Genomic DNA, 27,457 nt, shown 5'->3' with positions numbered 1-27,457 from the left:
AAAAATAAAAAATATTAAAGCATCTTTTAATATATTTATGAATTTTTAAGATATTATTCACATCATTTATTTTTATTATATAAAATTTGATATAAGCTGAAGATATTAAAAATATAATTAACAATTAGTTAAATTAAACTAGCTCAATAAGATTACAAATAGTATGGAAAAAATAATACGCAAATTAGAAACTTAAGGTCATATCGATATCAAAGAATTACCTTAAGATTTAGTTAAATTCTATGCTGAATGCTCTACAAAGGAAATATCTTTAGATTTATGGAATAGAATTGCAGTAATTCCTTTTATTAAATTGATTATTTAGATTAATGCCCAATCATATTCTCAATTTATTAATCATTATTTTAACAATATTTTTGAATAAATAAATATCCTTATTAAATATTTTTACTAATTCAAAAGATTTCACTTTATGAAAATGGAGAATCTGAAAAATTTAATTCAATTATGCATTATATTCAATCTATTGAAATGGATAAACCTATTCATGACACCCCTTCAGGCAGGGTTTACAAAAGAAATATCAATAATACTAATATTTAAGCTTTGATAGCTAAAGCCAGCAAAGAAGAGAGCATTGAATAAAGAAACAATTATTTCCAATAAGCAATTCAAACGCTTAATACATCTAGGATAAAAGATGTTAAATCTTTGACTCATTCAATTTAAGGTACTAATTTAGATGATTTCATTTTTAAATTTTCTTATGTCTAGAATATGATATTAAAATAATTATTAAAATAATAGGATTTATAAATTTCTATCAAAACAAATAAGTTGGTATAACTTAAAAAAACTTATAAAATGCTTGTGTCTAGGATAAAAATGATATTATTGATATTTTAGGTTAAGTAAATTACTAAGAATGATTATTGATTTATATTAAAATTTAATATATTATTATTATTTTAGGCATAAATTTTCTTCTTTGCTAAAGATTATTCAAAAGCTTTAGAATATTTCAAAGAAGCTTTGTAAAAGAATCCTAAATTACCAGGAAGGGCAAGACTTGGATTGGCTTATTGTTTCTTTATGCAGAAGAAATTTGAGCTTTCTAAGAGAGCTTTTTAAAGAGTTATTGATTTGGTAAAAGATAAAAAACATAAAATAACATATATCATATGATTTATTTATAAAAATAGGATAAGACTGTATATGAAGCCTATCTAGGTCTAGCTATCTTAGCCTTTTAAAGAAAAGAATGGAATGTTTACATTTAAAATTTGAATAAAGCATATGAGCTAAATAAAAGCAGTCCTCTTGTTTTATATTATATTGCAGAGTTTTACTATATTTAATAAGATAATGTTAATGTAAATAGCTAAAAAAAATACACTTATTTCTAAATTTATTTAATTAAATATTATTCTAGACTAAGAAAATGGCATTTTAGGCTATTAACAATTTAAAAAATCTTCCTAAAATATTGATGGATTCTGACAAACTTAAAACATATGTTAAATAAACTAGATCAGATTTTTATGATATCAAATCCAGGTTGTATCAAATGATTGGTAGCTGCTTCCACAGAGAAGTAATTTTTTTAATCTAAAGTATAAATTCTAAACTTATGACAAAATTTTTAATTTAATTAGAAAAAATATGAATTAGCTTAGAAATTCTATGAACAATCACTGTAATCTAATAGAGCTAATATTCAATCTTGTTTTTGCCTTGCTTAAATATTTATTCAAAATGTAATATTTTTATTTTAAATTTGCCTCTGTACCAAAATAAATTATTGTTTTATTAAAAGCAACAATACGATTAGGCCTTTAGAAGATTAGAAGAAATTCGTAATCAATGTCCAGAAAATGAAAAAGAATTGACTTTTGAGTTTTTTAAACCTTTAGCTTATCTACAATCAAAGCTTGCACTTGGATAAAATAAATAAACACAACAATAATACTACCTAAAAGCACTAAATTATAATCCATAAGATTTTGAAGCCTAGTTAGAGTATGCCAATAACTTGACTGATATTGATGCTCATGAATCTTTACGCTACTTTAAATAAGCATTATCAGTTTTAAATGAAAAAAAGGAGAGAATCAATCCAGAAATATATAATAATATTGGTGTACTTGAATCTCATCTCAAAAACTATCAAAAGGCCATTGAAGCTTTTGAATAAGCAATCAAGTTAGCTGTTTAATCTAATCAAGAAGGTGGTGTGAATGTTTTCTCTAAAAATTACTAAAATAATACAAACGAAATTGAGACAGACTAAGACAAAGAGGAATCAGAAACCAAGAGAAAAAGTTTTTTATGCACTGTTAAATTTAATATGGCTGCCATGTATGAAGACCTTAAATAAAATGAAAATGCTTTTAGTTTATATTAAGAAGTTTTGAACATATGTCCTTACTACTTAGATTCCTATGTTAGATTAGCTTACCTTGAATTTAAGAAGGGAAGCTTCTAAAATGCTATTAAGTATTGTGAGGAAGCTCTTGTAAAAAAGGATGAAGCCAAATCTAATAATGTTAGATCTGATCTTGTTTTATGCATGAAAGGATATATTCATAGTTAATATGATGACGATTAATCTGCTAGAGAAGCATTTAATTTAATAAAAAAATAGGGTTTTAATGATAATTACTCTAAGCTATTTGTTTACTACATGGATTATGAACAATAAATTGAAAAGAGAGATAATTAAGAGTCTTAAAGTATATCTTTAAATATTTATTTACAATAAAAAATAAAAATTAATTAACATGGTTTTTCAAATATTAAATAGAAAAAATAATGATTATTGGAGAAAAGATAAAGGAAATATTAGGATTAGATCAAACAAATATTCAAGCCTTAATAGTTTTGGCAGTAGTTTTAGCTGAAAATGGGTAAATTAATGAAGCTAAGGAGATTTTCAATAGTCTAAAAGAGAATATCTCAGTTTTCCCTAATATTTTATTTAACTTAGGTTAGATCTAATATTTGGAGAAAAATTATGGAGAAGCTCTTATGAATTATAAAAAATTCTAAGAAAAATCAAGTTTGGTCAAAGATGAGTACCTTCTTACTTAAATTGCATTGTGCAACTTGCATTTGGAAAAATATGCTGAGGCAAAAACATAAATCAAGAAACTTATTTTGAGATATCCAAGCTCTGTAGTTCATCGCTATAATTATTATATGATTTAATTAGTAAATAAATTATTATTTTTCTGATAAAATTTAATTTAAAAATTGTTAATTTAAATATTATTTTAGATTGAGGTGGAAAAGATCTTCTCTAATGCTGATAGATCTTTGAAGGATAAAGAGAATGCCTTTATAATTTGTAAAAGAGCAAAAGAATTTTTAGATTTCTTTAAATCTGATTAGAAATGTAAAAAATCTAGATCAGAACACTTCAGTACTTATGTTAAACAAAAGAGAACAGATTTCTTCAATTCTATTTTAGAACAGCTTGAAACTAAAAGAATGATGTTAGAAAGTAACATGCCCTAGTTTGAAAAAATGCTTGATGAGGCTAGATAAAAGTAATAATAATCCCAAGGATATCATTAAAATGAGGAAGAGGTATTTAGAAAATGGAAAGTAATGAATAAATAAATAATTTTTAATGAAATTTCATTTTTAATTTATTATAATATATTATACAGATGGAGTAAGAACTAAAAAAATCAAAAATAGAAGAAGAAAAGAGATTGCAAGAATTGAAACTTGAATAAAAGTTTGCTGAAAGAATTAGAAAATAGGAAGAGATTTAAAAAATATTAGAAGAAAACAAAGTAAAATAAGAAGTAATTTAACTTAAAAATCATTCATCCAATTCAGCTAATTTTTTAAAATTAATAATTATAGGAAAAGAAACAAAGATCATCTTCTAATAAGTACTAAGAATATTTATATTATGATTACTTTCATTTATATAAAATTAATTTAATAGGGGGAAATCTAAATCATCTGGAAAAAGATAAAAAAATGAAGAAGATGAATTTATAGATGATGATAATGGATTAGATAATTTAAGCGAACTTTTTGACGGTGATGTTGTCGATTATGCAGTCTCAGGAGATTAGCAAGAATAAGAGGAAATATTTAATGATGATGGTGATGGTGAAGAAGAGATATAATTACCATAAAGAAAATTGGATAGTGCTAAAGAACCAAAGACTCTCAAAAAAAGAAAATTAAATAAAATGAAGAGTAAAAATAGAGAAGATGAGAATGAATTTGATGATTTCGATGAAAATTAAGGAGAATAGGAATTTTAACATCAAGATGATAATTAAATGGAGGAAGAGGAATAAATAGTAGTAGAAAAATAGAATGAAGTGGTAAATGTACAAAAGAAGCCACCAAAAAGAAATCTTGTTTTGGACGATAATGATGACGAAGATGTAGAGAATATGTTCTAAGACTGAATCATTTAAAATTTAATTTGGCTAATTTAATTAGCTAATCTAAATATTTAAAATTTTTAATAAAATATTTTTAAAAATTTATTCTATTTATTAAGAAAAATGTTTTTGTAGCTTTAAATAAATAAATATATTTAATTTTTCTTTTTTCAGCAAAAAATCTTATAAAGTAATAAAAGTTAAGTGTTTTTTATAATTTATTATATTACTACACACGTGAAAAAATTGTTAATAAAAATTACTTTTTTTATTTTTGGGTAGTAAAAAATCTTTTTAAACAATAATAAAAATTTGGTATCAATTTTATAATAAATAAGAAATTAGTGCAAATATAAAGAAAATATAAAAACATAATTTTATAAGATTTTTATCACTCTTTAAAAAAGAAGGTTAAAGGTTTCTAAAAATACTTTTAAAATAGGTTTAGCAGACTACAAATTTTCTCAAAGAATTAGTTATTAGCAAATCTATAAATATAAAATTTTTTAAAAATGGAAAATATTGATCAAGTTTACTAAGAAATAGAGAAATCTTTATGCAATTAATCAATTGACTAAAATCTACTTAAAAATTTAGAATTGAAAATTTAAGAATTTAAAAGAAAAGTTAATCCTCCTCAATAATAAGAAAATGGATTAGGGGAGAGCTTACTTAAAAAAAATAGCTCAGTAGATGCAACAGGGGAGAAGCTTCATGAAATTTCACTTAATGACGAAGATTAGGTTTAGGATAATCATCATTAAGAACAATAACAATAATAATAGTAGCAGTGTGAGCAGCAGTAGGATATATAAAAACAAATAACTTGGCTTGTTGATAAATAAATTTAGAAAATTATTAATCTTACAAGCAATGATTCAGGTAAATTCTCTAAGTCTTACATGAGTGGAAGGATTTTGCTTATATGTTTTGAAAATGATTTAATTTAAATTGAGCAAATAGAAAATATCAGACTTTTGGTCAATTTGGTAAATTCGCTATGTAACATTATTGACAAATTGAATGGATTGGAGCTTTGCTTCTAGCTAGGAGCAATTATTAACAATATGTTAAATTATTTATTGAAATTGCCAGATTTAAGTATTTAATACAAAGATTACATGAATTCAATGAAGTAGAATCCTATCATAAGTGGTTCCAGAGTTGCTTTGAATTTTATTTAATATGAGAAAAAAATCAGCTAAATGGCATAATCTGATGATTTTTAATAAAAAAAGCAAGCTGTTAATTTGATTTTTGATCTTTTCAGCGAATGTATTAGCTATTCTGAATAAATGACTCTTTTTTCTTACTCAATTACAAATATTCTCAAAGATATAGTTAGAATTCCAGTTAAACTAAATGACTAAGAAGAATAAGCAAAAACCTTAATGGTCCTTTTGGCTAAATTTGTACTCACTTTACTTGTTATTCCTGAAAATTAAATAGAATTCGATCCAATTATTTTGCAGCAAAAGATTTAAATGCCTGGAGAAAGCAAGGAAGGTCTTAATATGCCATTAGAATATTTCTTTTATTCAAAGGACAACTACCCTCAAATTATTTAAAAATAGGGAACTTAAACTGTAAATAGAAAAAATTAAACATTACCCTTTTTCTAATAAACACTATATATTTCTTATTAACTCATTTTATTTTTTGAATAACTAACTAGGATAGGCAATAAGGAAATGTTATAAACTATTAAATTAGAGGCATAAAAGAAATATTAGCAAAAAGTGAACATATATATGGAAATATAGCATTAATTGTCAATAGTTTATTGCTTTTCCCAAACGAACCTGAAATTATGAGATATTGCCTCAGCATTTTAAGGAATTTATACAAGCAATTTTTAACTTTTCGTAAACAATTAGAGACTCCTATTATGACAGTATTGCAAAATATTAGCAATTTAAAAGACTAAGAGTGTATTTAATATGCAGCAAATTTCTTACACGAACTAATTAATACTCCTTCATTATAAGATGAGCAATTTATTGATTAATTAATTCAAAATGAAAAAATAAGTTAGCTTCAAGCCTCTCCTTTTTTCGACTCTAAATATGTATCTTCTACTCTTTTTAACAAATAAATTTTCAAATTTGAAGATCTTGTTATCCATAAAACTTTTGCAACATAATAAACCATAGAAGCAGAAAAAAGTAAATTTTAAAACATTTTCTTAGCTTTTTAATTATTTTTTTTGTATTTAATTAGGTTTTAGTTATCATCTTGAAATTAAAAAACCTTACAGCATAGTGTATGTAGGATTTGCAACATAAACAAATGACATTAAGGTCACTTTTTAGAAGTTAGAAGATTTTGGAAACACATGTGAAAAGAGGGAAAATTAAAATGTAATACGTACTTTTCTAAGCTAAAGAATTAACTGTGAGCAAGATCCATACAGATTAGTGCTATTAGCTGAAAGCAAAGGTATATACAAAATTGAGTTTGATAACACATACAGCTGGTATAATTCAAAATTATTACGTTTTCGTTGTTTGATCCTTGAGCCTGAAATATCTGACAGCTAAATACTCCGTAAAAAGTTGCTATTTAATTTGCTTAAATTCGACTAAATGGATTTAAATCTTTACAAAAAGTTCGATGGAAATTGGTGTCAACTTTATTTATTAAATCACTCAATAGATATTTAAATAGACACTTTTGACAAACAAAGCTTGAAAAAAGCTATTACTTCAGTTAATTTTGATGAATTAAACTAAGTTGTAGAAAATAAATTTCAATAATTTTCCTAATAAGACTACTTTAGTATTTTAATTATTTATGAATAGTCTGCATGGACTGAATTATTAAATTCATATGCTTGGTAATTAGTTAGCGAAGGATATCATACCCAAAAAGAAATAGATGAAAAAAGGATGGAAAAGTCATTCTAGCTTTATCTAATATAGAGGTTTTTATAAGAACATCTCACATTTTTATACCAATTCAAGAGTCTCTCATTGTAAGTTATTGAAGATACAAATTACTTTTGGGTAAAAAATGGATAGAATTATTTATCAGATCCAAGCATTGATCTCACAAATATATCAAAATAATAATAATAATAACCATAAGGATAATTATCTAATTAACAGGATAATATCTTGATTTCAAAAAGCAATCCTACTTCTAAAACTTTTTAATTAAAGATATATCATAATAATGCACTTCATTTGATTTAGTTAGAAGAACTTGATGATGATATTTTCGAATAATATGAGTTACTTTTAAAGCTCAGTGATTCTGAAGAGTATTTTTCTATTTACTGTGAATTTATGAAGAGATTCCTTGTCAGACATTAAAATCTCAGCATCAACAAATTAATTATTTATGTAGACCCATCAAATATGTTTTGGACTGAAATTTAAATGAAGTTATTGAAAAATTTCTTTGAGACTTAAATGCCTGAAGGCTTCAAAATTCCTACTCTTATAAAATCCTCTTTATGAGTTTAAATTTTATAAAACAAAATTAGTTAAAGTTATATTAAATTATATATTAATTCTATTTAAATATAATATCTGTATGATTTTATCATTTTATTGATGTTTTTAATCAAAATGCCTAAACTAAAAAAAAAATTAATAAAAAATATATTTATAAATCAAAATATTTATGTAAATTTTTTACCCTTAATTTATTTCAGATTTGCATATGTGCTTATATTCTTTAGATAAAAACAAAAAATTATTTGAAATATATGATGATTACTTCAATTATTTATGGGATAAATTAGATTTAATATATATTTCCTTTAAATTAAGAAAGAAACATATAAAAAAATAGAAATGTAATATTCTAAAAATTATAATTAATCTTTTTATTATTAGTTCCATAAACCCTTTATGACTTTTAAAATAGAATAACCAATAGAAAAATAAAAATTGAAAAAAATAGATAATATAAATAATAAGATAATTATGCAAAGAGTGTAAAACTTTTCTTTCTTTTTTTATTTCTTATTTTTTTATTGTTTTTATATTTTGACTTTTAATTTATTAATTTATTTTATATGTTTATTAATTTTTATATATTTATTTAATTTATTATTTATTTCAATTAATATTTTTATTTGTATAATTTATTTATTAACTTTATTATCTTGAATAATTTTTTTTCAAAATGTATTTTTTTAATAATGTTTATTTAAAAATTGACTAAGATCGATTCTCTAGCATTTTATATAATTTTAAAAATGATTTTAATTGGAGAGAAATGTTGGATTTTATTTATCAATAGATTAAATTATTAATGTTAAAAACTTATGGGTTTGGAATTACTATACGTCACTTTGTGGGTATAAATCATATTTATTATTAATCTATTGATAAAATTTTTAGTTGACCATCACAAGCTAAGTTAATTTAGCAAGGTTCAAGAAATGAAAATCATTTTTAAGTAAAATTTTAAAGCGATTACAAAAATTACTCAAAATTTTTTAAAAATAACATTTCATTCCTTTAAATATTTTAAATAGGTGTTTTATTATTTTCTTGATTTCTTTTTTCTTTCTTTTAATATTTTTAATTAAAAAACAATTATTATCCTAAAGGAAAAAAATTCAAAATTTGAAAAATAAAATTGGATAATTTGGTAAGTGGGAAATAATTTAATTAAAAAATATTAAAATTTGGCATGCGTAAATATAAATAAGTGTTAAGAAAAAAACAAAAATAGATGAAATCATAATTAAATTATTAAAAATAATTTATATCATAAATTAATTGCCTTTATTTACTAATATAAATTTAAACAATAAATAAAAGTATGTATGCACATTTTAATTTATTATTTTTAATAATTTAAATTCATTCAATTTAATTAACTTTACTTAATCATCACTTCTTTAACATTTAATTGAATGATTTAGATTTGGAAAAAATAAAAAGATATTAAATATAAGAAGCAAATAAATGAATTTGAGTGATTTAGTAGATAAAAAACACAAAAATAACTATTAAAGTTATACAAAAATATTGATTTGATTATTATAAATTGATATTTATTTAAATTCTTTTAAATAGTGATAAAATATTATTAAAGTATAATATAATTTTAATTATTTATTATTCAAAAATTTAAATTCATACAATTTACATATTTGAAATTATCGCTTCTTTTATCTGTGGGTTAGTGATTGAAAAAATCAAACATATTAAATTATAGAGATAAATTATTGCTTTGCAAATTTTATTAATAATAAACATAAAAAGAATAAATAAAAGTTGATTAATTGCATAAATATAGAGTTGATTATTAGTATTTAGTATTATTTATTTATTTGTTTATTTATTTACATTTACTTATTTATGTTCTATTAAATGATTTTAAGATATTATAAATGTATTTATTCTAACTTTAGTTCATTATTTTTTAGTAGTTTCAATTTAAATTATTTATTTAGTAATTTTATATATCATTGTTTTTGTCTTATAATCGAGTAATACTTTGAATATTTTATTAAGAAAATATTTAAAAGCTTTTATTAACAATTTCGTTTGTTAACTAGAATATTTGATGAGTTTTCAAATTTAGCTCCTTTATTACTAATTTTTGTTAATTGACTAGATAACCATTATTTTCTAATAAATTAATCTTCTTATTTCTATTATTATGTTTTTATTCACTTTTATCCATATTAATTGCCTAAGATTCTAATAAATTATTAGCATGGTTAATGGAGCTATTTTATTTAAATGATTAATCTAGATTTTTATTTTAAGAATATTCTAAGTCAGTATCTTTTTTTTTCAATAAACCTTCGCTTTTATAAATAGTAAATATAGATTTTTTATCCATTAAAGTCTGATTTCCTTTTTAAATATATAAAAATTAAATGAGAGTCTTTAAAATTTTTAATATAAATACTTTTTTTTGGAGATTTTAATAAAGTACTTTGATAGGATTTAATAATTTTTTAAATATCCTCTTTGTTATTTATGCTTTATTAGTTCTGTTTTTAGAGTTTTTTCATTACTCTTTATGTATAGTGCTATATCACTTTTGTCTGATTATTGTGTGTGAAATATATTTTAAATTATTTTGCTAGATCAAAATTGTTGATCGTAAAGAACTGGTTTTTATCTAGCCAGTTCTAATTTATTGTCTGAAAATTAACCGCTGATTTTTTTGTATTCCACTGGCTAGAGGAGTCTCTATGCCTACTTGACCTTTAATTATCTAAGCTAGTTAAATCAGGAGACACATTTGCATTATTAGAAACTGCTGATTAGCTCATTCTCTTCTTTAAATTTTTATTTTCACCTTCATCATTATCACTGTCATCTTTTTACTCAACTTTATTAAAAAAATAGCTTATTTTTTAAACTTTTATTGATTAAGATTTACTTGTAATATTTCTAATTTATCTAGGTTACAAATAGCTCATTTTTTCTTTATCCATTAGGATCGAATCTCTATGAATAGCAGTTTTCATAATATTCGGATTATTGCTTGGAGTATTTGATATGCTGCTTCTAAAATTAGAAGGGTTTGAATCCTGATTAAGAGCAAACTAGGATAGCAAAGAATTTGGTTAACCTTTCATTTAACCGTATGCATTTCCAGTTGATTTATTGCTATTTTTTGGAGTTAAATAGTTTAGTATATTTTGATCGTAATAGCCATAGTAATTATTTGGTTATTCTGTTTAATCATTACTCTATTTTTATTTTTAAAGAAAAAACCTTTTATTTAAATAAAATAAATATTGTTATTACATCAATTCTCTTTAGTGAGATAGGTTTTATTTGCTTAGCAAACTGAACTACCTATTACTGCTACGCAAACTATTATTACTGTTACTGTTACTACTGCTGCTGCTGCTACAACTCGTATTTTATTAATTCATTTTAAAACCTTGAGCTCGAGAATTTCTAAATAGATGAACTTGCTCCTCTTTCTCTATTAAAATCTTCTAAATCTGAAACAAACTATGATTTTTCTGGCTCGTCTTATATTACGCTGAGATCTCTGCTTCTTTACTCATTTGATTATTAATTTTTAGCATTTAGTAAAAAATTCTGTTAAGAAATAATTTATTCAGGGCTGATTATATATTCAGAGTCTTTTGAATTCATTTATTATTGAAGTATCTTAAGTTATTGTGCCTTTATACCTGGAGAGTAATTCGGGTTACTACCACTAATATATCCAAAGTTATCAAGTTAGATATTCATTTAATTTTATTGTAACAGCATAGCTTCATTATATTGCTACTTGTTTAAAGTGCCCAAATGCTAAACTTATGCGAGCTCTTTTTCTTCAAAATAATTCTAAAGAGTCTCAATGCTAAAATAATCCATCATAAATTTGACACCTTAACTATATATTTCATCAGCAATTGATATCGTATTCCCAGATCTCTATTTACTGCGTTTGTATTGTTATCTTTCTTAGAATACTTCTCTGTTATTTAAATATAAAATTTTATCATAATCAGGATTATATTTACTATGTGGGCAGTTAACGATTGTATGAGTAAATTAGCTACATCCAAAGCATTTTATTTCAAGACCTTTACTAATATTATATATTTGCAAATTATCTCTAAGCAAACAAAATTTTTCAAAATCTTCTTCTTTCTCTTTTAAGCATTCAACGAAGTCATCCATCCTTAAGTAGGCCACAGTAACTATAGTCCTTGCTTTTACTCCATACTCGCTTAATTAATTTCTAAAAAAAGCTTTCTCTCCAAAGATATCTCCCTTCTAGAATTTACTTAAAACCTTTTATATTTTTCAAAAAAGAATATTTAATTGATTTAGAAATAAACTTTTCATATATAATAAATTTTATTTACTGAAATTGTGTTGTCAGTAAAAGATGTTGTTTCTGATTTTTAGAATTTAGACGATACATTTATATAGCCCTAAGCTTCTCCTGACATAACAAAATAAATAGATTTTACTAATTCATTTTCCTTAATTATGACATCTTCAGGTCCAAACGTTTACTCTCTTAATTTTAAACAAAGACTATCTATTACATTCTTAGAAAAATTTAGATGAAATATTTTTTTCTTAGATAAAATCTTTCCATAAATATCTCTCATAACTTCATTTTTTAAATTAGGATCTATTTATTACAAGAATTTAACACCTTCTTAGTTATTTTCTGAATCTTGCTCTAGAAGATATTAAAAATTTCTACGTATTTTCATCAAAAGCTAAAGGTTAGTCAGTCCACGGTTTTTCATTAGACTCATGAGCATATTTATTTATTTTCTTTCTTCATTTTCTTTTTTTCCAATTTATTAAACTATTTGCCCAATTGCATTGATACTATATGCAAAAGTACCGCATGAAACCATTGTAATCAAAATAACAAAAGCTCTCTCTGTTGTATTTTAAGGCGTTATATCACCATACCCTGATTTAATATAAAAAATAATTGATTATGTAAAATCCTCTTTGCAATAAATATTTAATGAAGCTAAAAAATGAATGAATTCAAGAGGCAATAATTCTTATGAGATATTTTTAAATTAAGATTTATTTTTTTATTGAATAAAAATGAACCTTTAATTTAAAATAAAATTAGATTAATTAACGAGTGGCTGTAAGATTTATCTTACACAATAATTTTTTTAATTAAGCAAAATATTGAAAACAATAAAATAAGTTTCTTGTGTAAGTTATAAGATATTCAAAAAAAAAATCAATGTATTAAAAATTATATTTATATGAGTAACTTAAATTTTTAATTAATTTTTAACCTAGTGTAATCATTGTGATGACCGCCCAATACAAAGATGTTATGTATTGCTATACAATTGTGTAACTTGTGATCTCCATTCTCTCAGTCCACAACCCAGTAAGGCCATAAAATCTCTCTATTTTAGTAACTAGATAAAAACTACAGCCGCAGATATGAGCAATAAATACTATCATAAAAACCAACCTAAATAGATTCAAATATGCTGATTATTATTCATTTAAATTTAATCTTTCTTCCATTTAATTCAGTACTTTAGAAACTTACCTGTATCGAAAAATAATAAACGATTTTAGTTCTATTATATTTAGAATTATAGACAATATCTGCGTGAAGCAAATTATAAAATCTATCATAAATTCAGACTTCATATAATGATAAAAAATTTAAGATCTATTAGAAGTTGTCATTCCTTATTTGTAGATAGCAGTGTTTAATTTAAGGATCATTTCAATAATTAAAAGTATTGGAGGTAAATAATATAAAATAAAGGTGATAGGGATAGATGGGTATGCAACATTCGTAAAATCAAAGCTAACCCGCACAGGTATATAAAAAATATTTACTATAAAAAAAATATTGCTGAAAAAATCCCAGTACTATTTAAAAGTAGATTCTGGTTATATAACTTAAATACGATTTTAAAAACTCTCTATCAAGAATTTAGTACAGTTCCATTCGTTAATTGGGTTCCAAATCAAAGTACGGCATAGCTTTTTTAGTGTGTACCAAAATTTTTCATACCAAACAGGCTCATCTTATTAAAGGTACTAACTTAATTTGTAAAATCTATAATTACTAGATAAGTCCCCAATAATTTCAAAGTTTTTTTTACTCATACTACGAAATTTATATGCTGTAGATACAGTTTTTAAAATATTTGTAAATCTTTTCACATAGCACATTAATGAAAGGTAATTTTTGACGTGATGCTTTTTTTTCCTACTTCCTGTGTTATAAGAAATTCTTTTGTTTTCTTAATATTTTTAAATTGAATATTTATTAGTATTTTTTTAGCTTGGATCCTTCAAAAGTAAGTTCAAGCTTTATTGTTTTAACTATGCAAGTCCTACTGTCAATTCCTACGACTTTTACATTTGAGAGCCATAATCATAAGATGTATTGTGACCTTAATTGATTCCAAATTTAAGATGCTAAGAAGAGGAATCTTGAATATTCTAATTGTTAGCTATCTTCTTACTTTATCCACTCAATATCATATTTTAATTTTATTAACTATTGGCTTAGCCAGCTTTAAAATCTAAATCTGATTAATGATTTTGTTCAGATACTTATCCATTAACTAAATTACTTTAATTTTGTTACAAGAAAAGCAAACTATCTAATTTTTGCTATCCTTATTTATTATCATTTACCAAATTAATTTGATTGTGAACTGGATTGTTGGATTTTCTATTGTAAAAAGAATACTAGTATCTAGAATAATTTTAAACGTTAGTCCTATCGTACATAGACTCATCTTAAATCTATTAGTGAGTGCCTTCATTATTTTAAGGATTAGCTCCCTCATTTTCACTATTACTACTACTGCTAGATTCATAGCTAGATAAGCTATTATCTCTTTCTAAAAACGAAGACTCCTCAAATTGTAAAATATTTGGTGATTACTTATAATTATTACCAGTTTTTTTATCATCATTTTGAGACTATTGTTACTTTGAGGAATTACTTTCTGAAACCTAACCTTTTATAAAAAAATTAAATTTATTACCCTCAAAAATTTCACTCAACAATCTTTTGTATAAGATTATCATTTAAGTTAAAATAAAAATATGGAATTTCCTCAATGTTAAAATGAAATATTTAAATTTTTATTATATTCTTTCATTAGAAGTGTTTTTATAATATTAGCTAGTAGAGAGTAGAAGATACGAAGTATGAAAAAATATTTAATTTATCTATTTTATATCCATAGTAGGAAAGAAAAAAATAGCAGATATATTAATTTAATTACATTTTTATCTATTGTTATCAATATAGCCCAGCTCACAGCTTTCACTATAATCAGGTTTATAATCTTCATCGTCTTACTTATTTTTTAGAATCATAAGTTCACTCAAAATAGATCTTCTATAAGTATCTGAGAACATTTCTCCTCTAATAATAGCTCCATCCCTCATAGAATTTTCATCTAAATTTCTAAGTGTTTCACTTGCGCTATTATTATCAACATTTTGTATATATTGAAGGGGTTTAACTTGTTGTTATTCCATATCTTTAACTAATATATGTATATATATTAATTCAGCTAATTAATCCCTATCTCTTTTATAATTATTATTTTAATCAACTTGAAGCTACAAAGATAGGAATTGTTTTTTTTAGTTAATTGTTAATTTATTTAATACTATCTAAAAAAGATAGCATCGATTGGTAATAGCCAAGATCTTAAGCTGAATGTAAATAGAAAAATATAAATAGTAAAAAACACTAAATGAAAAGAACTAGAAAATAAATCTAATAATATTAGTATTGATAGAATCAAAATTTTCAAGCAATTTAATACTTTTAAATGGTTATTTATGTAAAATGACATAATTAAATGATCTATTTTTACCTTAATTTAATATGAACAATATATTTAAGCGTTATACAATATTTAGCATAAAATTTTGAAAAGTAAATGTATATAAAATTATTAATATAAAATTAAAAACTTTATAAAAAATATATTAAAATTTTTTACATTTTATTTACCACTTAATAATCAGTTTGTTTTTTATTTTTAAATTTAATATTCAGCTTAAAAAGCTTTTTAATGCAATTTAAGTATAGCAAAAAATTTTATCTAAAGAATTTTCTAATAATAATAAACTATTTATGTTATTAATTTATTCAATAATAATAATTATGTATTTAAATAATGTAACTTAGCAATAAATTCCAAAAAAGTTTATTCAAATTAGTTGTTTTAACGGAATTCAATATAAAAATATAATTAATTCTACTTTAATCTTATGAGTTTATATTTTTAAACTTCTTTTTAATTTGTTACATTTATGTAAAGATCAAATAAAGATTATTTAAACTTTTTATAAGGTTCGAATAAAAAATTTCCTCTCAAGAATTTTCAAATAATAAGTAACAATCAATTTATGCTAAAAATAAAAAAGCATTAATCTTTTCTAAATTTAAATTAAAAAAGAATGAAATAAAATATTTAGCTGTTTATAAAATACCATTCTCAATAAACTAAAAATTTCTTAAAATATTTTAAAATGTAGATAGATGATAATAATTAAAAATTTAAAAAATATAAATAACTTTCTATACTATGCTATAAAATTTTATTATACTTACTTAATAATTTACCATGAAATAAAAAATATTATCTAAAGAGTACTTAATTTATATTTTAAATAATTCAAGACTGCTTTTATTTATTTATTGATTGATTGATTTTGGTTTGTTTGTTATTTGTTAGTTTGTTTGGTAAATCAAAAATTCAATTAGAAGAGTCTTTCATTTCATTTCAGTCTTAATTATTCATATTGTATGTTTTTCCAGAAATTAACTGAGAGGAGAATTTAGAATAAGATTTAATGTTTTATTCATAAGCTTGCAAGAGTTTACTGTTCAAATTGTTCATGCTATTAACTATTTTGCTATGGTTAATATTATCTTTCAAATTTAAATCAGGTTTTTCTACGAATTTAGTTGGCAGAGATAATGTAGATAGCAAGTTACTATTTAAATTTAACTTAATCTTATTAATTTATGCTCTCTTTTACTCATACATACCTTCATCTTAATTAGTAAACTAATCAGATAAATTTATGATAAATTTATTCTAAACTTTCTCACTTATTTTATTCATTTTATCTGCAAATTCCTTAGCTCTCATCTCTTATTTTTACTTTTCGCTTACTACTCCATTCTAGTTATTTGATTATTATAGTTTGTTTTCATCAACCTTTGGTTTAATAGCAGATTTATTATCTTCACCAACTTATTACTTGTTGCTATCCTATTTTATTTCAGATTAAGGTAATTTTTGTTTTTAATCAGCTTTTGTTGGTTTCCTGTAAAAGAAATTCTTTAAAATGGGATATTTCTAAATGTCTAAAATGCTCAAAATAGTAGTAAAATAAGTTTATAATGTTGCTTTTCTTTAAGATAAAAAGTTTTTATCAGTATTTCCAAACCACTTTTTAGTAGGAAAATCTGGTAAATCAACTTTACACTACTCACGAAGTGCTTTATGGATATCTCTCATTGCACTATAACGTTCTTCAAATTCCCAAGTTTCTTCTGTTTTTTAGTCATAAACTAAAATCTTAAAAAAGGTAACTCCATTGACATCCTAAAAAAAATCCTTAAACTTTATAGTTAAGGAAGATTCTTTTTTCTTATCCATTACTTTGCTTTTGACTTTTTTAATTTTTCAAATATATAAACTGCAAGAACTTCTATTATTGAATTTCTACTTTTTGTACTATAGCTTTTATTAGTTTCTCTTTATTAATTCTTTAAAAGATAAAGATTTTGTAGCTTTGAGCAGAGTAAATTTTTCCTATTTATTTTAAGGTTATAGATATTTTATTTATAATAATTAATACACCAAATAAAATAATGTACATCAGAAAATTTATATTTGATTAATAAATGCTATATAAAGTAATTGCCAAGAATAAATAAATTAATTCAAAAAAAAGCAAAATAGACAATATTAAAAATGTTTATATTTATTTAAAAGCAGTATTATTAAATACACTTTTATTATTCGATTCTTAAAGTCTTTTATTTCACTGAAGCAGTTAACTATTATTTAATATAAATTTTTTTAATAGCTATATTAAAAATATTAAAGTCGAAGGAACTTAACTGAATAAAATATAAGAAGAAGGAGCACTAATACAATATAAAAAATCAAAAATAATTATTATTAAAATTAATTTAGATAGACGAATTGAATAATTGATTAAAAAATATTTGCCTTTTTAATACTTATAATTAATTTAATTACATTCTTTTGTTTATTAAAAAAATATAAAATTATTGTAAATTAAATAAAACAATTATCTTTCGATTAAGTTTATCACTATCAAATTTAGATAGCAGAATTGAATAATTGATAAAAAACATTTGCCTTTTTAATACTTATAATTAATTTAATTGTATTTTTGAATTTATTAAAAAATATGAAATTATTGTAAATTAAATAAAACAATTATTTTTCTATTGAGCTCATCACAATCAAATGAAATTAAATTTTTTTAGATAGTTTTATTTATGAAAACACTTTTTAAATTAAATTCACTCAATTTCCTAACTCTACTATATTATTTTATCAATTAAATAAAAACAATTTTAGTACTAAAAAGCTTCTTCTAAACAAGCTGAATCTCCAAATAGGAAGACATTAGAGTTATATTTAGTCTTTATTTCTACATAATAAATAATTTCTTAATCTTAATCAACTTCAAAATCATTTTTGAAAACTTATTTTTTGTATGTAATATTTTAAACGATATTACTATTTTCAAATATCACAATCTAGCAACCAGAATAGTAAACAAAACATTATTAGTGATAATCACATATTTTTTGGGAGAAAGATCCTTATTAAAAACTCACTCCGAATATTCTTAAAAGTTTATTAATACTTTAGTAGTCAAATGCTTTTTCATTTTCATTTATTTCTGAAAACCATTCACCAAATATCATCAATGAATTATTGCGGTCAAGGATATGATTTTAAATGTATTCTATATCTAAATTTGAAAGAGGTATTTCAAAATCAACTAAAACTAATAGTGTATTAGAAAGAAGATTTAAATCTTAAAATTAAGTATAAGTTTCTAATAAATTAAACAGCTAAAATTAATTTTCTTAGTTGAGGTATTAAATATGAGACTTTAAAGCAAAGTAATTACTCAATAGACTTTTTCCAAAAAAATCATATTGATTTTTTAAATAGTATTAATAAAAATTAGATTTGTATTCTAAATTTTATAGTTGAGGATTCTGATAGTATTAATTAAATAATATATTATAAGTAACATCTCTTTTTAGCAAAATTTTTCCCTCAATCTTAATTTTAACTATCTCTGATTAAACAATAATTTTATTTGTAAAGCTTTCTTTGACTTAAAAATCAAGAATTAATGTGCATGTAACTATTTGTGAATCGTTTGAGTTAACATTTTATGATTAGAATAAATCAAATCTGAAATAAATTTAGCTCTTTTTAAAATCTAAATAATGATCAAAAGCTAAAATACTAAATGGGCATATGCTATCAAAATTAGAATCATTTTTTAATTTAATATTTTATATGAGGATGTTTTTCTAAAATACATTAAATATTTATAATGTTAACTTAAAACTTTCCACATTTAAGTCTTAGTTTTAAAAATCTAACTATTTTACAAAATCAAAATAGCTATAAGAATTAGTTAAATCTATTAGAGAAGGAAATACTTCTACAAAAGAAGAAAATCTACTTACAGTAACAGTTTATTTTAAATCTAATATTCCAAAACCTTATTCATATATACTATAACTGTCATAACTATAAGAACTTTTTATTAAAGCTATTAAAAATAGATTTTTTTAAGAGTAGTTATAGCTATATTTAGATACAAAACCTGTAAATTATGCACAGGCTATTGAAGTACCATATGAAGAATTATTAATGTTTTCATCAGATAAATTAATAATAAAATCTGGTTTCTTAATTGGGTAATTTAACATTTCAAATGAAGGTCCCCTGGAGCTATTTTTTAAAAACCATTTAATTTGATTAATTTAAAAAAATAATTTAACTTACCTTAGTAGACTCATAGTGCCTATAGATAAAATGGATTACATTTGTGAAGGAAATTAAATTGAGCCTCGTAATGGTCCACTATTTCCAGCAGCAGATGCAATTATAATATTATGATTTATTGATAAAATATTTTCAATGGATTATTATATCCAAATATTCTTCTAATTAGAGCCTATTGAAAGATTTATAAATTCAATAGATTTAGGATTTTAATATAGGGTTGCTTCTATAATGTTTAAGGATTTTAGTAAAAGTTCATTTTTAATTTTATTTTATTTGGACTTTAAAGATATTTCAAAATACAAAATATAAACTTCTGGATTCATATTTAAAATCTCTTTAACTACTTATTCCCCATGATTAGAATAATTATCAAAGGTGTAGTTTTAATAATCTTCGTTGATAATTTCATTTTAGATTTCTATTTCCATTTAGCAGATTTATACATTTAGCTAATGAATGTTTTTAAAATGCTATGATAAATAAGTATCAAGTACAGCGACTTATTTATATCTGTTGGTATTACACGAAACAGAGTATTTAATAAATAAAATGAGTAAAAGTATATATTTATTGTTTATTTATGACATCATTTTATTTGCAATATTATCAACTCTTGTCACAATTATTTATCAAATATTTTTACCAAACTACTATTTAATAATTTTGAATTAAGATTTATCCAAAAATAGCTAATTAGAATAAATATAAACTAATTTAAAGTTGAAATATTTTAAAAAAATATATTAAATAATTTCATTTTATTAAAAAACTAATAGTCTCAATTTTTAAAGTCTGTCTCAGTAAATATAAAATATAAATATTATGATTATTTTAGATTTTATTGAAACTTAGTTAGAATGTAAAATATTTTATAAAAATGTATAAATTTTAATACATTAATTTAAAATAATAAAAAAATTTCTAAAATTAAAATTAAGCAAGAAAATTAATTTATTTTGCTCATATTTATTGTTTTTAATTTGTATCAAAATTGTTAATCTAATCTATTTTTCTTAGAATATTTTAATAATCTAAAAACGTAAATTATCTTACTGAATTTGTTGAAGCTTGCTCTACTTATATTGTTTAAATTTTTTGAAATATTATATATAATCAGATAATAATTTATATAGAGTTTGATTAGTAATTAATATATAGATATAAAAATAAATGGAATGTATCAATAAGTAAATAAGAGAAGGTATAGTAATTTACTATACTCATCAAAAATAAATAACTAAATAATAATTGATCTACTTGAAAATAGTGTAAAAAATGTAATTTTTCAATTCTTTGAGAAGATTTTTTATCAGTCAAATAAACTTATAAAGAACGGTCGGCCCTAAGTAAGTAGGGAAACTTTTAAAGTAAAAAATAATTTGATTTTTATAATTAGTTAGTAAACAAGAAAAATTAAAAATACAATTAATTAATTGATCAATCAATCAACCTATCAGTCAAAAAATATAAGATTAATTATAATAAACTAAAGCAAAGAGCAAAATCATCTAGAGCCTCTCCTAATTTAGCAAAGAAAAAAAGTTTGAAATCAAAAATAAATAGGAAGCAAATCAAGAAGGAATAATCGTTTTTAGAAAAAGCTAGATCATAAAATTATTAGGATAGTTATAAAATCAAAATTAGAATAGCTTTTTCCCCTCAAATTATAAAAAATGGATGATGAAGCTCTAGTTAGTATGATTGGTCAATAAAAATTAAAAGGACTATTTGATTTTTTTTAGGATTTGATGAAAACTAAAAAGCCATCAACTAGAGAATAATAAGAGGTACGAATGCCTCTGGTTAGCACAGTTAAACCTCATGATTTAATGAATAATAAAATAAAATAAAAGTATGCTATTTTTTAGAGATTGACACATTCATAAAAATTATCATAAGCTAGAGTAATTAATTACTATAATCCTATTGCATTTTATCATTTTAAATTTATATCTTTGAAATTTTTTTTTAAATTCATTCTGCTTATTTTATAAATAAAAAGAAAGTTAGTTAAAAACTTTATTTAAATATTAATAAAGGAAGCAAGCAAGAAAGAGCGTAACTCAAAAGAATTAAACTATAACTCCTTTGTTTATGGCGAGATTGTAATAATTTAGCAAATTATTAATTCATTTATAAATTGTTAATTTCCTACTATATTGAAATATATGATTGAATTTTTTTAGATTAAAGGATAGATATTGTTTAAAAAATGGCTAATTAATGATTTTCAATCAATAAATTTTTACTTATATTTAAAGTTCTATAAAATATTTATTCTAATATCTTCTTAGTTTCATAGAATATCAATTTTTCTAAAATTATTTCCTTTTTATTTACTTATTTAACAATTTTCAATTAATTAAAATTAGAGTTTCCCATCCTTTGCACATATATTCACATTGATAAAAGAATAATATGGAGGGCTTTAAAATGAAGGAGGGATTTTTTATGATTTAGGATCTGGAGTAGGAAAAGGGGTGCTTGCAGCTTCTCTTCTTCATTAATTTGATCGATGTACGGGTATAGAACTACTGGAATCGCTGCACAACATGGGTCTTCAACTTAAAAACTCAATACTAGAATAGAGTGAATAAATAGTTCAGGAAGTAATAGAAATCGATAAGTATGATGGATTCTGTCTTCCCGAAATTAATTTTGTAAAAGACGACTTTCTTACAGTAAATTAATTTTAATTATGATTAAATAAACTTCATTAATAATATTAATTTATTTCATTAAATTTCAAAAATCAATATTAAAAATATTACTTTAATTATTTTACAGTATGATTGGAGCGATGCAACACTTGTTTTTGCAGCTTCCACATGTTACGAACCATTTCTAATGTAAAAACTATTTGAGAGATCAAAGCTATTGAAAAGAGGTAACAATAAATTTAATTTTTTGGTTTTTCTTACTAATTTTATTTTCAAATGCTAGGCTCTTTTTTTATAACTCTAACAAAAAAACTACCTTAAAGCGATGATTGGCAGTTACTTATAAGTGTTAACCATAAAATGTCTTGGGGTGAAACTACAGTGCATATTTACAGGAAATAAAAAGATGCAATGAGCTGAAAATATATTTTTGGATAAAAAAATAATAATTAATGAAAAAAAAGAGAGAAAATCTCGCTAATTAAAAAAAAATAAATTACAAAAAATTAATTAAACAAACATTAAATTATAAAATAATTTAATGCACCTTAAATTTATCATAGAAAATCTCACTTAATTAAAATATCTTAAAAACTTTAAGGCTAATTAATAAGAACTCTAAATTAAAAAGATGAATATTTGAACTAAAATAAACAAATTAGAACTCTAAATAAAAACTAAATACTATTCTTTATTTTACTATTTTTCTAAATTAACTCTATATATATCATTCTAAATTAAATATTTTTACTAATATCATATAATATATATTGTAATCGAGTAAGAATTTATAACCAATTTACTGTAGTTTAACTATTACTAAATTACCTATCTTCCATTTTTAAAAATTTTTATTGATTGATTTAAAAAATCAATTAACTAGTTTTGTATTTTTTTAAAAAATATGTTAAATTTATAATTTTATTTTAAGTTAGACCATTTATTAACTAATTTAGTTTCTTGATTTAAATACCTGCCAAGCAAAAAATATTAATATTTTTTTAATAATACTTTTAATTAAATATCATCTCAATATTCAGTAAAATATTTAATTTCAATCAAATCATTCAGTTTAAATTTAATTTAATTCATTTTTTTAAAATCTAACAGTTTGCTCTTTATTTAAATTAACATGGAAGAAATTTTTGATTAGAACATTAATTTTAAATTATTTTTTAGTATATAAATTTAATTTACTTTCAATTAAAAATATTTAGGTAAATTAAAGAATATTCATGCATTAATAATCACTAGTTTTTAATATATTTTTTATTATAGTTTATTAAAAATGTATAATATTAATATTTATTCTATTAAATCCTTTATATTTAACTTTTATCTTAGTCTAATCAAAACATAAAAAGTATTTTTATATTTTATCAACAAAAGTACAAAAATAAATATTGTTCAAATTATGATTTAAAAGTAGAACTCCTAATTATTTTTTTAATATATAGTTAATTTATTTTGTTATTAAGAATTTAAAAAAATTATCAAATAAAAGGATATAATTGCTTCAGTGTTATTATTTGAATATAAAATTTTAGAATTCATTTTAATAACTTTTAAAATATATTTTTATTAAAATCCTGTCTTTATTGTAAAAGAACCTTATATTTAGTTTTAATTATTTGTTTTTGGTTTTTAAATAATTTGAGGTTAAATAGGTTTGGCATATTTTATAAAATTCTTATTAAATTAAAATATAGATAATTAATTTTTTAGGGTTTAATATCTGTCATTGATTTTTCTTCAGTTTAATAATATCCACTCTTTTTAGATTATTAAAAATTTAAGATATATTTGCAAATTAATAATTATTATAATATATTGAATATTTGCAAGTCAAAATAAATTTTAAGATTTAAGAATAGGGATTTTCTTTGAATATATTTGTAGCTAACTACATTAAGGATAAAACTAGGTTATTTTATTACAAAAATGTTCTACTCTCCTCCTAAAGAAAAGCTTATAGGTAAGACATTTTATAATAATTAAAGCAATAAAATAAGAGACAAAAGAAATTAATTTTATCTATTTATACAGATGGAAAATATAAAAATGAATGGGCGATACTTATGGATTTATAAAGATAGGAATAATAAAAGGAATAGTTTGAATCAAATTTTGATGAGAAAATGAGAAAATAAAAATATAAGTAAAATTATTTTTTATATCTACTTACTTTTTATGATTGATTGATCAAGTAAGACTAATTTGATTGTTGTTTATTTTTGAAATAAATAAAGAGAAGAATTAGATAAAATGATGAACAACTAAAAAGAAATGCAAATGAGAATGAGAGATCACAATGAATATTTGAATAAAGTTCATTTTGAAAACGATTAAGTAAATAATAGCAAGTGTAGATTTACTTTAGTATTAAATTAAAATTGTTTTAAAGAAATAGAATGTAAATGATTTGAGTAGATAAAATAAAATAAAAGAAATGGCACAGTAGTGTAATTATACAAATTTCAATGAGATTTAACTTAAGAATGAAAAATTCGTAATTTAATATATTAAGATATATTAAGGAAAATAATTTTTTTTAAATTAGTCTTTAGAAAGAAACGCTGAAGTTCAGTAAATGAAATAGATTATAGATAAAGCTCAAAAACTATAAAGTGAAGAAAACAATCAAAAAATGCAGTAAAAAATACGTATAGTACATGAATTGAGTGATGCTTATCGTTAATAAGAGTTGGTAAATATAAATCGTTTTTATTTTTATTATAATTTATTTCTGTTAAAGATGAAAGCTTAAGAAAAAGAGAAGATTAAGTAAGAGGATAAAAAGCTCATGGAAGCAGAACTTTAAAAACTTAATAACTATGAAATGAACAGGAAACAAGTAAATAATTTGATTATTAATATTAATTATCATGAAATCATAATCCAGATTATTAGTCTTTAACTTTTTGATTTTAAAAACCTACTAAAAATACGTTCGTTTTATTTAAATTGAAGATATTATTTAGCTTTATTTGTGATTAAATGTAAAGTTTAATATTATTTAAATATTTGTAGTTTTTTGATAAGATCAAAGGTGGATTTTAATAGAATAACAAAGTTTTAGAATACTATGATAATTTGTACAAGAGAAAATTAGAAGACTAGAAGAATTTTGAGATCAATAATGTGGATAAAGTTATTAGATAAAAACAGCTAGAGTAAGAAGAGAGAGAACTTTAGGATTAATATAAAAGAAAACAAATTAATAAAGAAACTTATGATACAATTTTATATTAAATTAACATCAAAAAGGAACAAGCCCATAAGGAGGCTATGATGAACTAAAATTATTAAAAATTATTAGATGAAAATGTAAATTATTTTTATTTTTAAGAGATTTTGTTTATTTATTTTCGTTAAGAGTAAAGAATATTAGTAATAAATGAGGGTTCAAAATGAGATAAACAAGTCCAAACAGTTAGATTACTTAGGAGATTTAAAGAATCAAGTAATTTAAACATCTTTTAGTTTGAAATAAAATATATATCTTAATAATAGATGGAAATCGATTAACAAAAAAGAAGATTAGAAGGATACATGAATCCTATTGAGCTTTGTTTAAATAGATAATAGTTAGATGTAATTTTGTATCCAATTACCATTTACATAATACATTTTTAAAATATAAAGTAATATAATTCTCCAATCAAGGAATAACAAAGCAAAGTTTTACATACTCCAATTGTACCTGGTTTATCAGGCTAAAGAGATTTCTAAAGATAAAAATAAATGAATATGATAGATAACTAATTAGGCCTCTAAAGATCAGCTGAACAGTATAAAAATGCTAGAAATTTTTCAAACGAAAACTTTGCACTAAGTAGACTTAATTAAAGTGTTGATAATATAAATATATTTTAAACCAAGTAAAACAACAATATTTACTGTTCAGAATATGGAAATAGCTATAATACACAAATAGCTTCAAATTAAAATCAATAACCTATTTCTTAGAGAAATTTCTCTGCTACCAGGGCTGTAAATTTTTTAATTTTGAATAAATAAAATAATTATTTTAATTTCATAGAATAATAGAAGTTTTCTAGCAGGATAAGGTTCAAGGATATTAAATTGATTAAATTATTTTATTATTTTATATAAATTTGTTGCATCAAAAAAAGATTTCCTTAAATAAACTAAAAAAAAAATTTATTTATCAAAGAATTTTATTAATTTTTATCAAAACTAATTTATTTAATTTTTTAAACTAAATATATATATAATTTCTATTAATTAAATTGATTAGCAACTAACTCTTTTAACAGAATAAAAATATTAAATTAATTTTAATTAAAATTATATTTTCAATAAAGTTTTATAAAAATAATCTTATTTAAAAAATTATTTTTAAAAAAATTTTAATATAATTAATTGATATTAATATTTTCTCTTTACATTATGTTAATAAAACTGATAAATTAATTAATGATAATTTAAATCAAAATATTATTTAAATTCAAACATGACCAATTATAATAAAAATACTAAAAAAATTAAAATTTATATTGATTTATTGTATAAATTTGATAATTTTATTTTTATTCTTTTAAGATGAATTTTTTATAAAATTAAAAAATATGACAATTTATTAATTAAATAGTTAATTATTTTATTTCAAAATAAAAGGGTTTGTTTTTTCGACTTTTTTTTTTAACTTATATTATTTGATTTTTAAGAACTAATGTCATTAATTTATATAAAATTTATCTTATTTATTTACTAACTAACTATGAATACTTTAGATTTTTTTATTGATTATATCTTTGTACAAAGACAATTTAATTTTAACTGTGATAATTTTAGTAAAATTATAATTTTTGTTTTCAACTGAATCAGCTTTGCTTTTATTAGTAAAAATGGGGTTGGGGTTGGGGTTGGGGTTGGGG

The 27,457-nt window shown here is 21.7% G+C and overlaps 7 protein-coding genes across 7 annotated transcripts; 4 read left to right on the top strand and 3 right to left on the bottom strand. All coding sequences in view use genetic code 6, as the record gives it.

Moving 5' to 3' along the window:
- Window positions 1-163: 163 nt before the first annotated feature.
- Window positions 164-4,397, top strand: TTHERM_01337390 (tetratricopeptide repeat protein; the record flags this gene model as incomplete). Its single annotated transcript, XM_001029723.3, has 13 exons — window positions 164-295; window positions 424-691; window positions 769-872; window positions 934-1,107; window positions 1,164-1,334; window positions 1,394-1,555; window positions 1,617-1,718; window positions 1,778-2,693; window positions 2,765-3,171; window positions 3,238-3,567; window positions 3,633-3,773; window positions 3,835-3,863; window positions 3,920-4,397. The coding sequence occupies 13 exons, from the start codon at window positions 164-166 to the stop codon at window positions 4,395-4,397; spliced, it is 3,414 nt and encodes a 1,137-aa protein (XP_001029723.2).
- Window positions 4,398-4,885: 488 nt separating this feature from the next.
- Window positions 4,886-7,834, top strand: TTHERM_01337380 (hypothetical protein; the record flags this gene model as incomplete). Its single annotated transcript, XM_001029722.3, has 3 exons — window positions 4,886-5,959; window positions 6,049-6,538; window positions 6,594-7,834. The coding sequence occupies 3 exons, from the start codon at window positions 4,886-4,888 to the stop codon at window positions 7,832-7,834; spliced, it is 2,805 nt and encodes a 934-aa protein (XP_001029722.1).
- A 1,933-nt stretch (window positions 7,835-9,767) lies between these two features.
- On the bottom strand, window positions 9,768-15,334 carry TTHERM_01337370 (cation channel family protein; the record flags this gene model as incomplete). Its single annotated transcript, XM_001029721.3, has 7 exons — window positions 9,768-10,198; window positions 10,254-10,682; window positions 10,734-11,046; window positions 11,105-12,112; window positions 12,187-12,755; window positions 13,102-14,805; window positions 15,076-15,334. The coding sequence occupies 7 exons, from the start codon at window positions 15,332-15,334 to the stop codon at window positions 9,768-9,770; spliced, it is 4,713 nt and encodes a 1,570-aa protein (XP_001029721.2).
- Window positions 15,335-16,593: 1,259 nt separating this feature from the next.
- Window positions 16,594-17,478, bottom strand: TTHERM_01337360 (PX-SNX-like domain protein; the record flags this gene model as incomplete). The annotated part of the gene is made up of 1 exon (XM_001029720.3): window positions 16,594-17,478. The coding sequence occupies one exon, from the start codon at window positions 17,476-17,478 to the stop codon at window positions 16,594-16,596; it is 885 nt and encodes a 294-aa protein (XP_001029720.1).
- An 825-nt stretch (window positions 17,479-18,303) lies between these two features.
- Window positions 18,304-20,529, bottom strand: TTHERM_01337350 (S8/S53 family peptidase). The gene is made up of 2 exons (XM_001029719.2): window positions 19,894-20,529; window positions 18,304-19,839 (listed from the first exon to the last, which is right to left on the bottom strand). Exons 1-2 carry the CDS (start codon window positions 20,484-20,486, stop codon window positions 18,378-18,380), a joined length of 2,055 nt encoding a protein of 684 aa, XP_001029719.2. The 5' UTR covers window positions 20,487-20,529; the 3' UTR covers window positions 18,304-18,377.
- Window positions 20,530-21,569: 1,040 nt separating this feature from the next.
- On the top strand, window positions 21,570-22,976 carry TTHERM_01337340 (histone methylation protein DOT1; the record flags this gene model as incomplete). The annotated part of the gene is made up of 5 exons (XM_001029718.3): window positions 21,570-21,800; window positions 21,936-22,001; window positions 22,269-22,577; window positions 22,684-22,783; window positions 22,840-22,976. 5 exons carry the CDS (start codon window positions 21,570-21,572, stop codon window positions 22,974-22,976), a joined length of 843 nt encoding a protein of 280 aa, XP_001029718.2.
- Window positions 22,977-24,497: 1,521 nt separating this feature from the next.
- TTHERM_01337330 (hypothetical protein) lies at window positions 24,498-26,646 on the top strand (the record flags this gene model as incomplete). Its single annotated transcript, XM_001029717.3, has 11 exons — window positions 24,498-24,531; window positions 24,603-24,714; window positions 24,806-24,905; window positions 24,961-25,065; window positions 25,117-25,263; window positions 25,312-25,410; window positions 25,587-25,883; window positions 25,933-26,019; window positions 26,070-26,150; window positions 26,202-26,549; window positions 26,599-26,646. 11 exons carry the CDS (start codon window positions 24,498-24,500, stop codon window positions 26,644-26,646), a joined length of 1,458 nt encoding a protein of 485 aa, XP_001029717.2.
- Window positions 26,647-27,457: the final 811 nt, after the last annotated feature.

Source organism: Tetrahymena thermophila, assembly GCF_000189635.1.
Source record: "Tetrahymena thermophila SB210 genomic scaffold scf_8254260, whole genome shotgun sequence".
NCBI lineage: Eukaryota > Ciliophora > Oligohymenophorea > Hymenostomatida > Tetrahymenidae > Tetrahymena > Tetrahymena thermophila.
This window is presented reverse-complemented; position numbering and strand designations above follow the sequence as displayed.